At 50.7% G+C, this 12,448-nt stretch overlaps 1 protein-coding gene across 1 annotated transcript in view; it reads right to left on the bottom strand.

Annotated features, from left to right (window-relative positions):
- Positions 1–213: 213 nt before the first annotated feature.
- The window catches only part of STX6 (syntaxin 6), an 18,741-nt gene continuing 6,506 nt past the window's right edge, over positions 214–12,448 (bottom strand). Inside the window, exons 2-8 of the mRNA XM_010580711.1 lie at positions 10,138–10,307; positions 9,438–9,532; positions 7,583–7,645; positions 5,249–5,371; positions 3,814–3,920; positions 2,105–2,199; positions 214–472 (exon numbers count right to left, since the gene is read on the bottom strand). Of these exons, the coding sequence (XP_010579013.1) occupies positions 396–472; positions 2,105–2,199; positions 3,814–3,920; positions 5,249–5,371; positions 7,583–7,645; positions 9,438–9,532; positions 10,138–10,307 (730 nt within the window). The 3' untranslated portion in view covers positions 214–395. The remainder of the gene's footprint in view (positions 473–2,104; positions 2,200–3,813; positions 3,921–5,248; positions 5,372–7,582; positions 7,646–9,437; positions 9,533–10,137; positions 10,308–12,448) is intronic.

Genomic DNA, 12,448 nt, shown 5'->3' with positions numbered 1-12,448 from the left:
AATTCCTCCCCCATCCCATCCTCCCCAGGGCTCGCTGCTCTGTGTCTGCATCCGACTGCAGGCGGCTTGGGACCACTGCAACTGGCTCCTACCTGCACAGGGTGGAAGCGCAGGGGCCAAGTCCCCCTCCAGCTGCCTAGGTCCAGACCTGGAGCCCAGGTCCAGATCACACCGCACCAGGGGAGGAGGCAGCTCCACTCCTCCACCCCCTCTCCCCAGGGCCAGGTGAGATGCCGGCGGAGCCGAGCCGTGGTCCTCAGAGGAGAACGGCGAGAGCTGGCTGCGGGTTTTCTTGCTGGGGATCTCTGTGGGCGGACGGAAATGGTGAGAGTTTCATTTCCCCGTGCTACGGGGGCAAGGGGGCGGGGAGGGGGCGTCCGAGGAAGTTCAGTCCATCACAGGACGAAAAACAGGATGAGCACCACCAGCAAGATGACGAAGAGGACAATAATTGCACACCACTGCCGTCGATCTGGAAGGAAAAGGAAGCATCAGCCTTCCTGCTTTAACGGGGAAGGAAAATCAGGGGAGAGCTTTTCTTCGCTGTACTGCTAGAAGCCCAATTTAAGCTTAAAGAAGCCAAAAAAAGCCAAAGCAGTGGCTCCTTTGGCAGCATGCCCCACTGCAGCCCACGGGGCAACAGTATTTCTCCTCCAGTATATATCCATTTTTGGGGACAGCTGTGGGAATTTTGAGGCTTCTCCGCAACCAAGTTCAAACAGATTTGATTAAGCCAGTTCAAAAGCAACCAGGAGGAACAAGTAGAGAGCTTCTGTGCGTTGCTGCTCATTTGTGGACTAACCTGTTTGCTAAAGGAACAAGAAGGGGTCTGGTGAAAGCTGCCCAAAAGAGCTCTGCCAGGAAGAGCTTGTGGCAGCTCCCCTTAGGAGAGTGCCAGGAATGAGGTTTCCCCTGACGTCTTTACACCTTGCTGGCCCCGTGCACAGTCTGCAGAAGCTCAATGCTACATCGCCTCTGAGAGCTGCTATCTGTCCATGGCCACGTCTGTGATGGCAGAGGGAAAGCCCCTGCAACACGATGGTGCAGAAGGGAAGACAGGGCTGCTGGCACCCCCCAACTTCTGGGCACAGCGGCTACCCCAGGAAGAGTCTTCCTGGTCAGCCCCGGCGCATGCTATGCCAGGGATAGCAGAAATGCTCTTTCACAACTCTCAGAAGCACTCTGCAACGATCAAAGCGTTTTTCTCAGAGGACAGGGGAGACACGTGAGGTTTGCCAGCAGTCATGCCACCACTGGGCTACTGGTGACCCCGAAGTGCACTGCCAGCACTACAAATGGTCTCTCTAGGGCTGTATTTCCACCACCTCATAAATCCCTTGGCCAGCCTAATCCTGCAGAGCAGGAACACTTCTCCTGACTTGCTGCTGCCTCCACAAGCTACCTGAGCACTCACGGGAGAGGGGTAACAGAGGAAGCGACTGCCGGGCGCACTGCCAGGGCTCAGAGAGGCAAGCCGGCGGCGAGGGACTTCCCGGCAGGCACGCTGGGCTTCCTGTTTGCTCTGCCCGCGGCGCCCTGCCAGCCCACCGGCTTCAGGCACAGCCTTATAAGGACTTTTCTCATGGGTTCAGCCTCCCCTCCAGCACAGAAATCGCCTCTTTCCCCTGCCAGCTGAGAGATATATCTGACTGACAACAGGCCTGCAGGCCGGCAGGCGCCAGCAGCCCGGGGGCGGGTGAGATTTGGGAAGGGGCTTGCTGCAGGCAAGCGTTTGGTGCAGGGGAAGCCACACACAGTGGCGAGTGTTTTATGGCACCTTTAAAGCTTTTGTTCGGCAGGCAGCCCGGGAAACTGCAGCAGAGCAGGAGTCTGCAGAGCTGCCCCTCCTACCATCTAGAGGGGGATTTTCCCACCGCGGCAGCAGCAGCATAAATAGAAAGGCATCTGTAAATAAAACAAAGGCAAAGGACAGGCTGCAGAGCAGTGTCTGGGCAGGAGGAGCTGCAGGGCTTGGAAGTCTTCTCCCTCCCCTCTGCTCGGGTCTGGGATGGCTGTCAGTGGGTGGGAGCATGTAGCGTCCCAGCTCGAAGATCCCAGGGCTTGCCTCCCTTTCCAGGACTGGATCCCACTTCCCTGGACCTACCGCTTGTCATGTGAGACACTTTGGCGAGCTTCTTCATGACGTTATCAAGCCGCGACTGAGTGCTGTCTAACTCATGGGAGAAGTCGTCCAGCATCCTGGGGACAGAGAAGCACGGCATTTGTCAGCAAGCAGCACATCCCATGTCCCTTCAGGATTTCTCAGTGCGCTCACACATGCTGATCTAAACACTGATGTGATCAGTGTATCACACCTTGGCAGAGAAAATGAACATAGCCCCATCTCCTGAAAGCACTCAAGGTAGGCAAAAAAGCCTGCTGAAGCAGCAGCTCTGCTTTGGTGGAAAATGGGAGGTCATTTGGGACACCTGTTGGACTGGTCCCCCCTGCGTGTTCATGGCTGAGCAATATGCACCCCTGCAAGGTAAGGAGTGGGGTTTTTCCTCTTTTTAAGAGGTAATTCTCATTTATAATGTGTGATTAGCAGAGCCTGGTTAGATAGATCTAATTGCCAGGTCAAGGCTTGCAGTTGAAGCTAAAATCTTGTTCCGGTCATGTATCAAGCAGGAATGAGATTGGCAATTGCTTTTAAGCAGCTTTTTAAGCTCTGCATGGAAGTTACCCCTCTACTTCCTCCACACAGCAACTGTAATGAATCTGAAAGCCTTCTTGAAGCTGTGCTTTGTCAATGCCAAGAACCCACTGAAGAGAAACAAGCACATCCAGAATCAAGGTACCAATCCAATCGTCTCCAGCCAGCGGGACTTTAAAGCTGAATACATTTAAAAGGACAGCCTCCTTCACTTGGAGTTCTAGGGCACTTGTTCAACCTTCATTCAGTGGGGAAAAAGAAAGTTGTAAAAAACTCATTGCAGTTGTTATCTGCTACTGTCTAGCAAGCACTGATGGCTTACGTGATGATCTGGAAACAGAAACACCACAATGATCAGCTTCCGTGAGAGAAGACTCTCATGCTGCAAGACTTCATACAGGAGGTGGGTTTAAAGTTCGTCCTCTCCATCAAAGACAATATCACTTCACAAGGGACATAGTCCTCCAGACTCCTGTCAGCCAAATAAGGAGGGGTTTTAGGCACAAACCCTTCAAGCCTCTCTGGAAGTGGTAGCTGTTAGCCTGCATAACTGGAAACTTTATGCACTTGTTTGCAAAGGACAAAAACTGAGAAAGGAATCTAATTTATACGTAAATTATGGATGCAAATTACTTTGTGAGCTACCCTTTAACCCTTTGCGTGGGTGAGGGTTATTTTTAGCTTTAACTATGAATAGCAGCTCTGTGCTGCATGTTTCAGAGCGGCAAGACAGAGCTGAGAACTCCCAGGTCAAGCAGTTATCCAGGGGCAGCACAAAACCCTGTGGAGTGGGAAAGCACCCAGTATCCCCATTACACAGCACCTCCTTCCCTCATCTGTTTGGTACTGCTGGCTGCCTGAAGCCAAGGAGCTAACTGTGTGCCTTAGGGAGAGTATGTAAAAAGCAGAGAGAAGGAAGTCTAAGCTAAGTCTTTCTTAGGTGCAGGCTTTCAAACAAATGAGACCGCAGTTGGATCCTTACAGGCTGCTGTAAGAAATGCTTTCCACTGCCTAAAATCAAAGGCTGGCTAAGAGAGACTGCCTGAGGGACTAATAAATTCAAGGCCCTAACAGGGGCAAAGATGTGTGTGAGGACCTCCAGCTGTGTTGCAGCCAGCCCCATACCCCACTGGGTTTTCAGCGCTGTGTCTCACACTTACACTGCTTGCTCCTCCAGCTCCCCGCCAATGCGCTGGGACATGTTCTTCAGCACCCCAATGCTGCCAGAGACCAGCTCCAACTGCTCATCTTGCTGCTCCACAATCAACTAGGGCCAAAGAGAAGGGAAATGGGCAATTACAGGTCTGCTGCCTCCTGCAGCTGGGTCGGAGCCAGCTGATCTGGTGGACAGACACTCGCTGCTCAGCCAACATCAGCTGCGGGGCCTGGGCACAGATCTAAGCCACCAGGAATGAGGACCAAATTCCTAAGAAATGCTGGAGAAGCGACAGCCGCAGGAAAGCCACCCTGGCATGGCATCCCCGCAGCACAGCAGGCTGCAGTCTCCTGACATCCCTGCAAACGCAGCCTCAGCTCAGCCATGCCCCCTGCTTTCCCTGCTGCACCCACCGCTAAAGCAACTCTTCAAAGTCACAGGGACCAGTCATCAAAACCTCCACAAGGCCCTCTGCCTGCAGTGGGTACAGCAGCGGTCACCAGGGAGCCACACTGATGCTGTGCCTGGGAAATGCAACCTGGAACATGCTGCAGGTAAAAAGGGGTTAATGCAAGTAAAAGGCTGTTGCAGCTTCTACAGCTAAAAATAGCAAGCCTGGCTCTCAATGTGCCAAAGGAATAGGTCTGCTGATGTTTTAAGTCATTTTCAGGGCACAGTCACACTAAGGATTAGGTTTACCCTAGTTACCTATTTCTGAATCTATTTATCTTCTTAGAGTCACTAGGTAAAAATTGTCTGAAAGCTGGGGCAGCGTCATGGGTCAGGAGCTTTAGCAGAGTTTGCCACCTCTGAGAAGCTGCCTGTTTAAAGGCCTGTGTTTGGGTGGGCTGCTGCACGTGGGTCTGCACACTGCCCGGCACTTCTCCAGACAAAATCCCTCAGCAGCGGGGAAGCACCTCACCAGGGGTTCTCGCAAAGCCCTCGCACAGGCTTTCTCACGAATCTCATGTTGACAAAGGCAGGAAAAGGAAGCAGGCACGTGCTCCTGCTCCTAGCTTGTTCTGATGAAGATGCACACAAACACCAGCAAACATCAGCTCATTTTTTAACCAGGGGAAGCTGCATAAGAGGCTCTTTTCAGTTTGCAATGTTTCTACTCTTCCAAGGATTTCAGCAATCCTTGTAGTACTAAAGCTTAGCATGCTACATCTTCCAGATCATGCTGTTTGCCTTCTGTACAAAGCAGAAGACCCAGGCCTCAGGGGTTAAAAACTATGCACCAAGATGCATCCAGAGCTGTGCTGTACAGGAAATGCATGCATAGGTATATGCTGCAAGCAAACAGCAAGGCTGTCAGGCTCCTGGATCCAGACCAGCCAAGGACTGAATTTTTTTTGGCTCTCGCAGCCCATACCTCACCCCCCTGCACCCATTTGGCAAGCAAAGCTATTTAGTCCACGTGGTGCCAGCTGCCTTACCTGTTGTTGAGCTTGCTGCTCCTCGATGAAGTGTGAATTTGCTAATTGCAGCTCCCGGTCCAGACGGCTGTATTTGTCAGGTCCAGAGCCCCAACTCTGACTCCCACTTTCTCCCAGGAGTGCCTAAACAGATGCAGAGAGCCCTTAGCAACACCCTTGTGTCTGCTCACAGCCTGTCTACAGGGTGTAGCAGGAAGGCAGACAAGGCAATATTCCTGTACACACGCATACAGCATCCTTTTCCTCCCGCTCTATTGCTACTCAGCCAGAACGCTGTCATGAACTAAACAACGCACTACCAAAATGCCAGCCTGGGAAGTCTCTGCAGCCTGATATTGCAGATATACCTCTGGAGTATGACCAACAGACGGTGTAAGCAGGAGGTCTGCACAGCACAAAGGACTAGCAAAGGTCTGCTCAAGAGGCAGCACTGTGTGGTAGGACATGTAAACTGGGAAGTATCCAGATATACTGTATTAACAGATGTATAGCTTGAACTGAACACTGTGCTACTAATGACAGGGACTTAAGAAGGTCTCGATAAAGTATTTAACCAGTTGAGCTGACGGTAAAACAGTGCAATGTATAACCACAGCAGTGTTATATGCTCACGTTCTTTGATTCAGGCTACCTGTTCCTCCAGCATACTGTTTAGTTGCCAGCATACAAGATTAGACTTGCTACCTGCTTTACAACCTGAAGAGAGAAGCTTGTGGAAAGCCAGGAGAGATGTGGCTTTCCAGCTGAGTTAAGTCTGGTCCCTGGAAGGGGTATAACATGAGCGACAGATGCTGGAGAATGAAAGTGGCCTGCAGGTGAGGAGCTGCACCCTGCAGCACTACATGTGGGCTAAGGAGCTCTGTTCACCAGTATGGAGGCAAGTCTGACTTGTAACAAGACCACCTTGCAGCTTCTGGTCGTGGGCAGGAGGGGACAACCAAGTATTTCTGAAGAACAGCATGACAATGACAAGGCTGCGCCAGCAGGCTAAAACCAAGACTGTCTCTATGATTCATCTGCCTTACAAGGTTCAAGGAGGTGTGAGGAAAGCCAATGGACCGTCCATGCAGGAAGCCAGCAGGACATCTGGCTTTGCCCCCGAGACAATGAGCAAGCTCCTGGTTCTCTCCAGTTCGTGGCAAGTGCAGCTACCACTTATTTAACGCAGTGCACTAGTTTTGCTGCAGCTTCAATAGAAAGGCCTCTGTTTGCTAGCCTTAGCCTGTGAGGGTCAGGTCGTTGCCAGTGAGCCTCTCAGACATGCTGGAAAAGCTGCTGCAGCCCAGTGCAGCACAAGCTTCACAGTCTGGAGGGAAGGCAAGGGGCTGGGGAAGGGAAAGGAAGACAGCAAGGGGAAGTCAGTTTTCCTGACCAGATGTCACCACACAAGCTGGGCCATATGGTCTCCTGCAGCTAGCAGGAACTTCACGCAAAGGAAAGCAGCAAAACACAGGGACAGCTACAGAGTTTTTTTGAGCAAGGGTATAAGGGACTTTGCTTCTTCAAGTGTTTGCCAAGCATGTCAATTAACCCTGTAACAAGCTCAGGAATCAGCTCTGTGCCTCCCAGTAGCTTGTTGCAGTTTGTCATTTATGCCACAAATGGTAAGACTGATGCAGTCAGGTAAGTTCCTTGTACGAAGTACACACCAACTTTCTCCTTACAGCCTCCCTGCCAGCTGGGAAGGAACACAAGCCGCATCTATTTCTACTCCTTAGATTACAAGTGCAGACAACCTGAGACTCCTTCCATCTTCTTACATGGCTAGCTATTAAGAGAGGCAACTGTGTGAAAGGGTATTGCAGCATCTCAGCTCCTAAATACAGCAGAGCACAGGATTACGTTCACTGACATGGATTCTGAGTCTGTTCCCCCCGAGGAGGAGGGAGATTCCCCTTTCTGTGGGATGATGCAACACTGACAGTTGTACACAACCAGATCTGAAGACAGAGACAGATGGCGAGTGCTGACTTACTGCTTTGAGAGACGGGCTTGGAAAAGAGTGGCAGCAACATGCCTGCAAGAACCAGCTCTCGGTCAGCAAACAGACACGGTTCAAACGCACAGCCTTGCTGCAGCATGCAAGCCCCTTCCCAGAAAAAAGATTTTTAAGGGGATGAACTACAGACAGTATATACTATTGTTACAGCTTTTATGCAGTTTTGATCAATGCTACACACTCTACCTTACGATGTGGGGCCTCAGAGTAAGTGAAAATGGAAGTTTCACCTAACACATACCTTAAGACAACAGCTGCTAGAGCTGATAAATCCTCCTCACTCCTTAAAGTACCAGCCACTGCATTCACTTAACTTGCCCGTTTCTGGTTCTCACCTGCCTGTTCTTTCTTTCAGCCAGTGCTTGCATGGAGGAGTTTGACATCTGATCCTTCATTTCCTGTTTGTTCAACAAAAGAAGAAGTATGTGAGCATTGGATTTGAGGTGACAGGCAGTTTCAGGGTGCTACAGGGTTGTCTATACCCAGCAAGGCTTCTTTAGGGGGAGTGAGGGAAAGGAGATTTTCTTTGAAAATGTACAGTTTTGAAGAGTCTAGAAGGATACTGTAGAAAGCTTCAATGCAGTTTATCGTTTTAATAATATTAGAATCAGCAGCAATGGGGTATTTTGAAAATATTCCTTATTTACTACTGGTTTTGCTCTACTACAACCAGAAGCACTTTGATTTGTATAATACTGAACTAATGTTCCCATTGATAGACTGTAAGGAAGAGTCATGTTCTTCAAGGTCTTGGAAGCCTGTAACCTGCTGCACTTTATTCCCAGTTGCATCTGGTTTTATATTGCATAGAATGAGATAGATTTCCTGTCCTGTGGCCATCCTCTCCAACTGTGCCTACGTCTTCTCTTTTATCAATTAAGTTTTGCTGCTAAGTTCACTAGCCACAGAAGGATCCCCATCACAATGTAAAGTAGTCTAGTTTTTATAGGGTCAACTAGCAAGTAGTCAATACAATCTAGCAGGGGTTGATCCACCACCACAGTTCTGATGTCACCAGAACATTTAGGTATGTTTTACAGTTCAGAGACGTGCAATACATCGCCTAAGAGGACCAGATCCCACTTGGTTACTTCTCACCGGCTAATGCACATGCTGCTGTGCATCACGAATTTCCCCCTGGAAACTGGAAGTCAGCTGCGTAATGCCACTAATGAATTTCATATAGCAATAAGAGACGCTGCTCCAAAACCCATTAGCCAGCAGTTTTCAGTCGGGGAAAAAAGGACCATAGAGTGGGCTTGCCTGATCCTGTCCATGTGGGAGTGGACTACACTGAGGGCAAGGCAGCGAGCACCTGCCTGCTACCAGGGGCCAGTGCGGTTTTGGGATCAGTTCCCAGGCAGCAAGCCTTAGGAACTGCATCCAGACTGAGGGACTGCAGGTAAGGTAACAAGCTTACTGCCAGCCACAGCAATGCATTTTGTGAAGGAGGAACATCAGAGTCACGAGGTGCAGCAGAAACTAAGCTACATGCAGTGTAGCTATTAATAGGGAGAAAACTTCCTAACTAGCATCTTGTTACCAGGCAGTGAAGCTTTTGAGAAGATGTTTCTTCTCTATGTATTACCACCAAGTTGTTATAATCCTCCTTTTGCTTCTGAAGTGTGAGCTTAAACTAAAAAAAAAAAAAAAAAATCTTCCCCAAGTTAAAAATAAATCTAGTGGTTGTTTGGACTATTTTGTAGTGGTAGGAAGTTGAAGTCACCACGTCAACAATGCTAGGCTTTAACCATCTGTCAGTGTTCAAAGTGGACTCTCTGTTTTTGAAAACTAGTGCTACAAAAGCACAGGACAGTCATGATTTCCTTCAACTCTGAAGGGAGGCTCCAGCCTCCCCTGCATCGCAGCGGGGTCCTTTACTCTTCCTTCCCAGTTTCTATAGGTTCCCAGGCTCCCTGTTGCAAGACAGGTATGAAGACTCAAAGGGGCAGCAGCAGAAAAGGAGGGTATGCCATGGGCTACCTGCACCCTCGCAGCCCCAAACCTGTCTGGGCAGCCCTAGGAGGGAGTGCATGGGGAAGAGAAGGAAGCCTGAGAGAGAGCAGGTAGTAGGTTTATTCTCTGCTCTCCACTTCAGCACAGAAATGGCCACAAGCTTTCCTCTTTTTAACCACCTAATCACTCACCCCTGCCTTCCCCACACTCCCACCCCAAGCCCATGTTCCTTACCCTGACCACCTGCCGTGTGCTCGTGATAAAGGCTTTCCTGATACCCAGCTCTGTCGCATCGAGGTTGAATTTCCGTGGGTTTGCCTCAACAATACGTGGGCAGCAAGTCAAGGAGTCCCCGTTAGCAGTGTTGGGTACGCAGACAGATACACAAACCCCGAGCGTGCCACAGCAGGGGTCTACCAAGTGGCCACTGTGCTGAGCCTTCTACCAAAATTTGACTAGCGAAGTACAAAACACTGGAGGAAAAAACAGGCATGCCAGGAACGTCCTAGGCAGTACACGCACCAGTGTGAGGTTTCTCTCTTGCATTTTTTTAGTTCTCTGATGCTGTGCAGCACTTTCAGGAGTGTTCAGATGAACATGAGGGAAAAGGAGTATTTCTGGAAGCCAGCCTAAAGTATGACTGACTACACAGAAATCCGAATTCATACAACACAATAGGCTTTCTAGAACAAAGCATCTTAGGATATACCTTGTCAAAAGGAACACAAAAAGGCAAAAGGAAAATCCTTTTGCTGAGCACGTTTGGCTTCATTTCTCATTTGCAGTTTGAGAAAAGCCGATGTAAATGCAAAATTCAATCCCAAATAGTCCTGATTTCTGCAAAAAGTAACTACTGGCAAGCACTGGTACTCAGCTATTTAGTACAACTTGGGAACCGCAGGCCTCTACCTCCAAAGGACCACAGAAAGGATATTAATTGTTTCATCCAAGTCTTCCAGGTCCCACTCGATGCTCCGCAGATTGTTCCTGAGCTCATTAGTGGTCCAGTCGATTTCTTCTCTTGTGGCAATGGAGGGATCTTGCAAGAGCTCTGTCCACCTCTGGAAGAGCCCCTGGGCGGTGTTCACGGCTTTCTGCACCTCCCTGCAGCCAGGGTCATTAAAAAGAAGCAAAGGCATTATCATCAGTTGCTCTGCAGCAGTCACGCCAAGACAGCCCCGTGTCCAGCTGAGCAGGGAAGCACAACTTTCTCCCAAACATCTTTCCTTGAAACAATTTTTAGTTTATTTTGTAAAATAAGGATTTTGTAAAAAAAGGATTTGCCCAACCTGCTGGACCATCCCGTCTCTTGTTGCAGCACAAAATGCTGAGCAGCAGCAACTTACAGGTCAGCTATTAATGAAGGGACCTATTTCTTCAGGGGAGGTTTCTGTCAAGTGTCACACAGGCAAGCCAGGGCAGAGCATCTGAACAAGGCAGCTCTTTGGCAACTAATATTTTACATTCCTCTCAACAGCTTTCCTCTGAAGATTCCTGACTACCTCTGTAAGATACCCCAAGGGCACACAGAGTTACAGGAACTGTCCCCACAATACAGCCAAGCAGACTGTTGAGTGCAGCATTGTTTATTTTAATTCAGCATTTAAAAAATACACAGCTCTACTACGCTAGCTTAGGGAACAGAAGTCTTTTCTGCTGCTCTAAGCTTTTTGGAGATGAGTGCATTCACAGCACGGGAAGGCAAGCTTTGCTGACAGCACTGAACACTGCTTTGATGGTTTGGGGCAAGCGGGTCTGTAAGTTCAGGTCACGGTCCACCACCGTGGTTATCTGTATTTACAAACTTTGCTGTCCCAAGTCATGAACTACTCCCCCAGGTTCATGGGAAGCTGGGACAAGGGACGCAGATGAGACCAGACTTTGCTGGTGTGAAAGGTGGCCACCATGAGCCTAAGAGCTTGCACACAGCATCCCCGTAAGACACAGGTGTTTATCCCCAGTGAAGGAAAGCAGGCTATCAGCGGGGGAAGCCCAGGACAGATGAACTGAGCCTGCACGGGTGCCGGGACCGCAGCTCTCTTTATGTTACACCATGGCCTGAAGTACTCAACCTTGCTGTCTAAGCTGCAGTCTCTCAGCACCCTGATGTGTGTCCCTCCTCGCACGCCCATGGCTCCAAGTCTGCCACATCTAGTGCCCTCAAGTCAGCAGCCCACACTGAGGATCTGGAGCTTCACGCCCTCCACCACTTGCTAGCAAAAGTCTTGGGCTTTTTCTTCCATCTGGGCATAGTTGGGGAAGTACCCACATACACACAAGCAGGAATTTAAAGCAGAGCTGGATGTCCTCTGATGGGAGGAATTACGAACTCCAGGAATGCAAACTGAACTCAACGTGGATGGCCTCCACCAGCCCCTTCCACCCCAACCTGCTGGGTAATAATTAATGCTGGGAGTGGCAGCACATCCCCTCTCCCCTCCCAGGCCTCCCCTGCACAGCACAGGAACCTCTCTGGAAAGTTTGACAGGACGTTTGCTCCCCACCCACAGCGACTGGTATTTTTTCCCCTTAGCACCGGTTCAACCTGGTAGAGTGATTCACTTTCCCTGGCTGCACCAATATCCCTTCCCACACCTCCTGTGCTCACACGGCTTTCCTCACCGCTGCCCTATGAGCACCTCCGCTCCTCCTTGGTGCTGCTTCACTGTGATGTGGGGCTGGCGACCACCCCGCAGCAGAAACCGAAGCTGGCCCCAGGGTGGTTTTTAGAAACTGAGCTGCTTTCACTGTATTAATTACATTTTTCCTTTCTTCTTGCCTCGACCACCTTTGGTTTGCGTTTGCCTTTGTTCGGGCTCTTTGCTCGCTTCCTCTCATGGCTACCATCCATGCTGCAGTTCCTTCCCCACCTTGGCCCCCGCTCCTCTCCATCTCTCTGCCTGGACACCACAACCCTTGCCTCTTAGGGATGCCACCCACCAGCCAGCCAGGCCCCGGCGACATTTCCCAAGCCACTGCCACCGCGCTCCGACGGCGGGGACATCCGGGCAGGCTGTCCCCAAGCTGGGCCAGCGTGCGGGGAGCCGCACCTGCAGACAAGGCAGCTCTGCACCTCCCGCTTCGCCGCCCGCCCCTGTACCTGGGGGGTGCACCCACAAAGCTGGGGCTTCCTTGGAGCGGGGAGCCCTTCGTGAGGGGAGGCCCGGGCGCGGCCCGGCACCTGCCCGGCACGGCACAGCGCCTCGCCCCGGGGCCTTCCGCGCCCGCCCGTCGACGCCGGCCAC

Source organism: Haliaeetus leucocephalus, unplaced genomic scaffold (genome assembly GCF_000737465.1).
Source record: "Haliaeetus leucocephalus isolate CR32 unplaced genomic scaffold, Haliaeetus_leucocephalus-4.0 Scaffold730, whole genome shotgun sequence".
Taxonomy (NCBI): domain Eukaryota; kingdom Metazoa; phylum Chordata; class Aves; order Accipitriformes; family Accipitridae; genus Haliaeetus; species Haliaeetus leucocephalus.
Note: the sequence above shows the minus strand (reverse complement) of the source record. Positions and strands in the feature narration are given on the sequence as shown.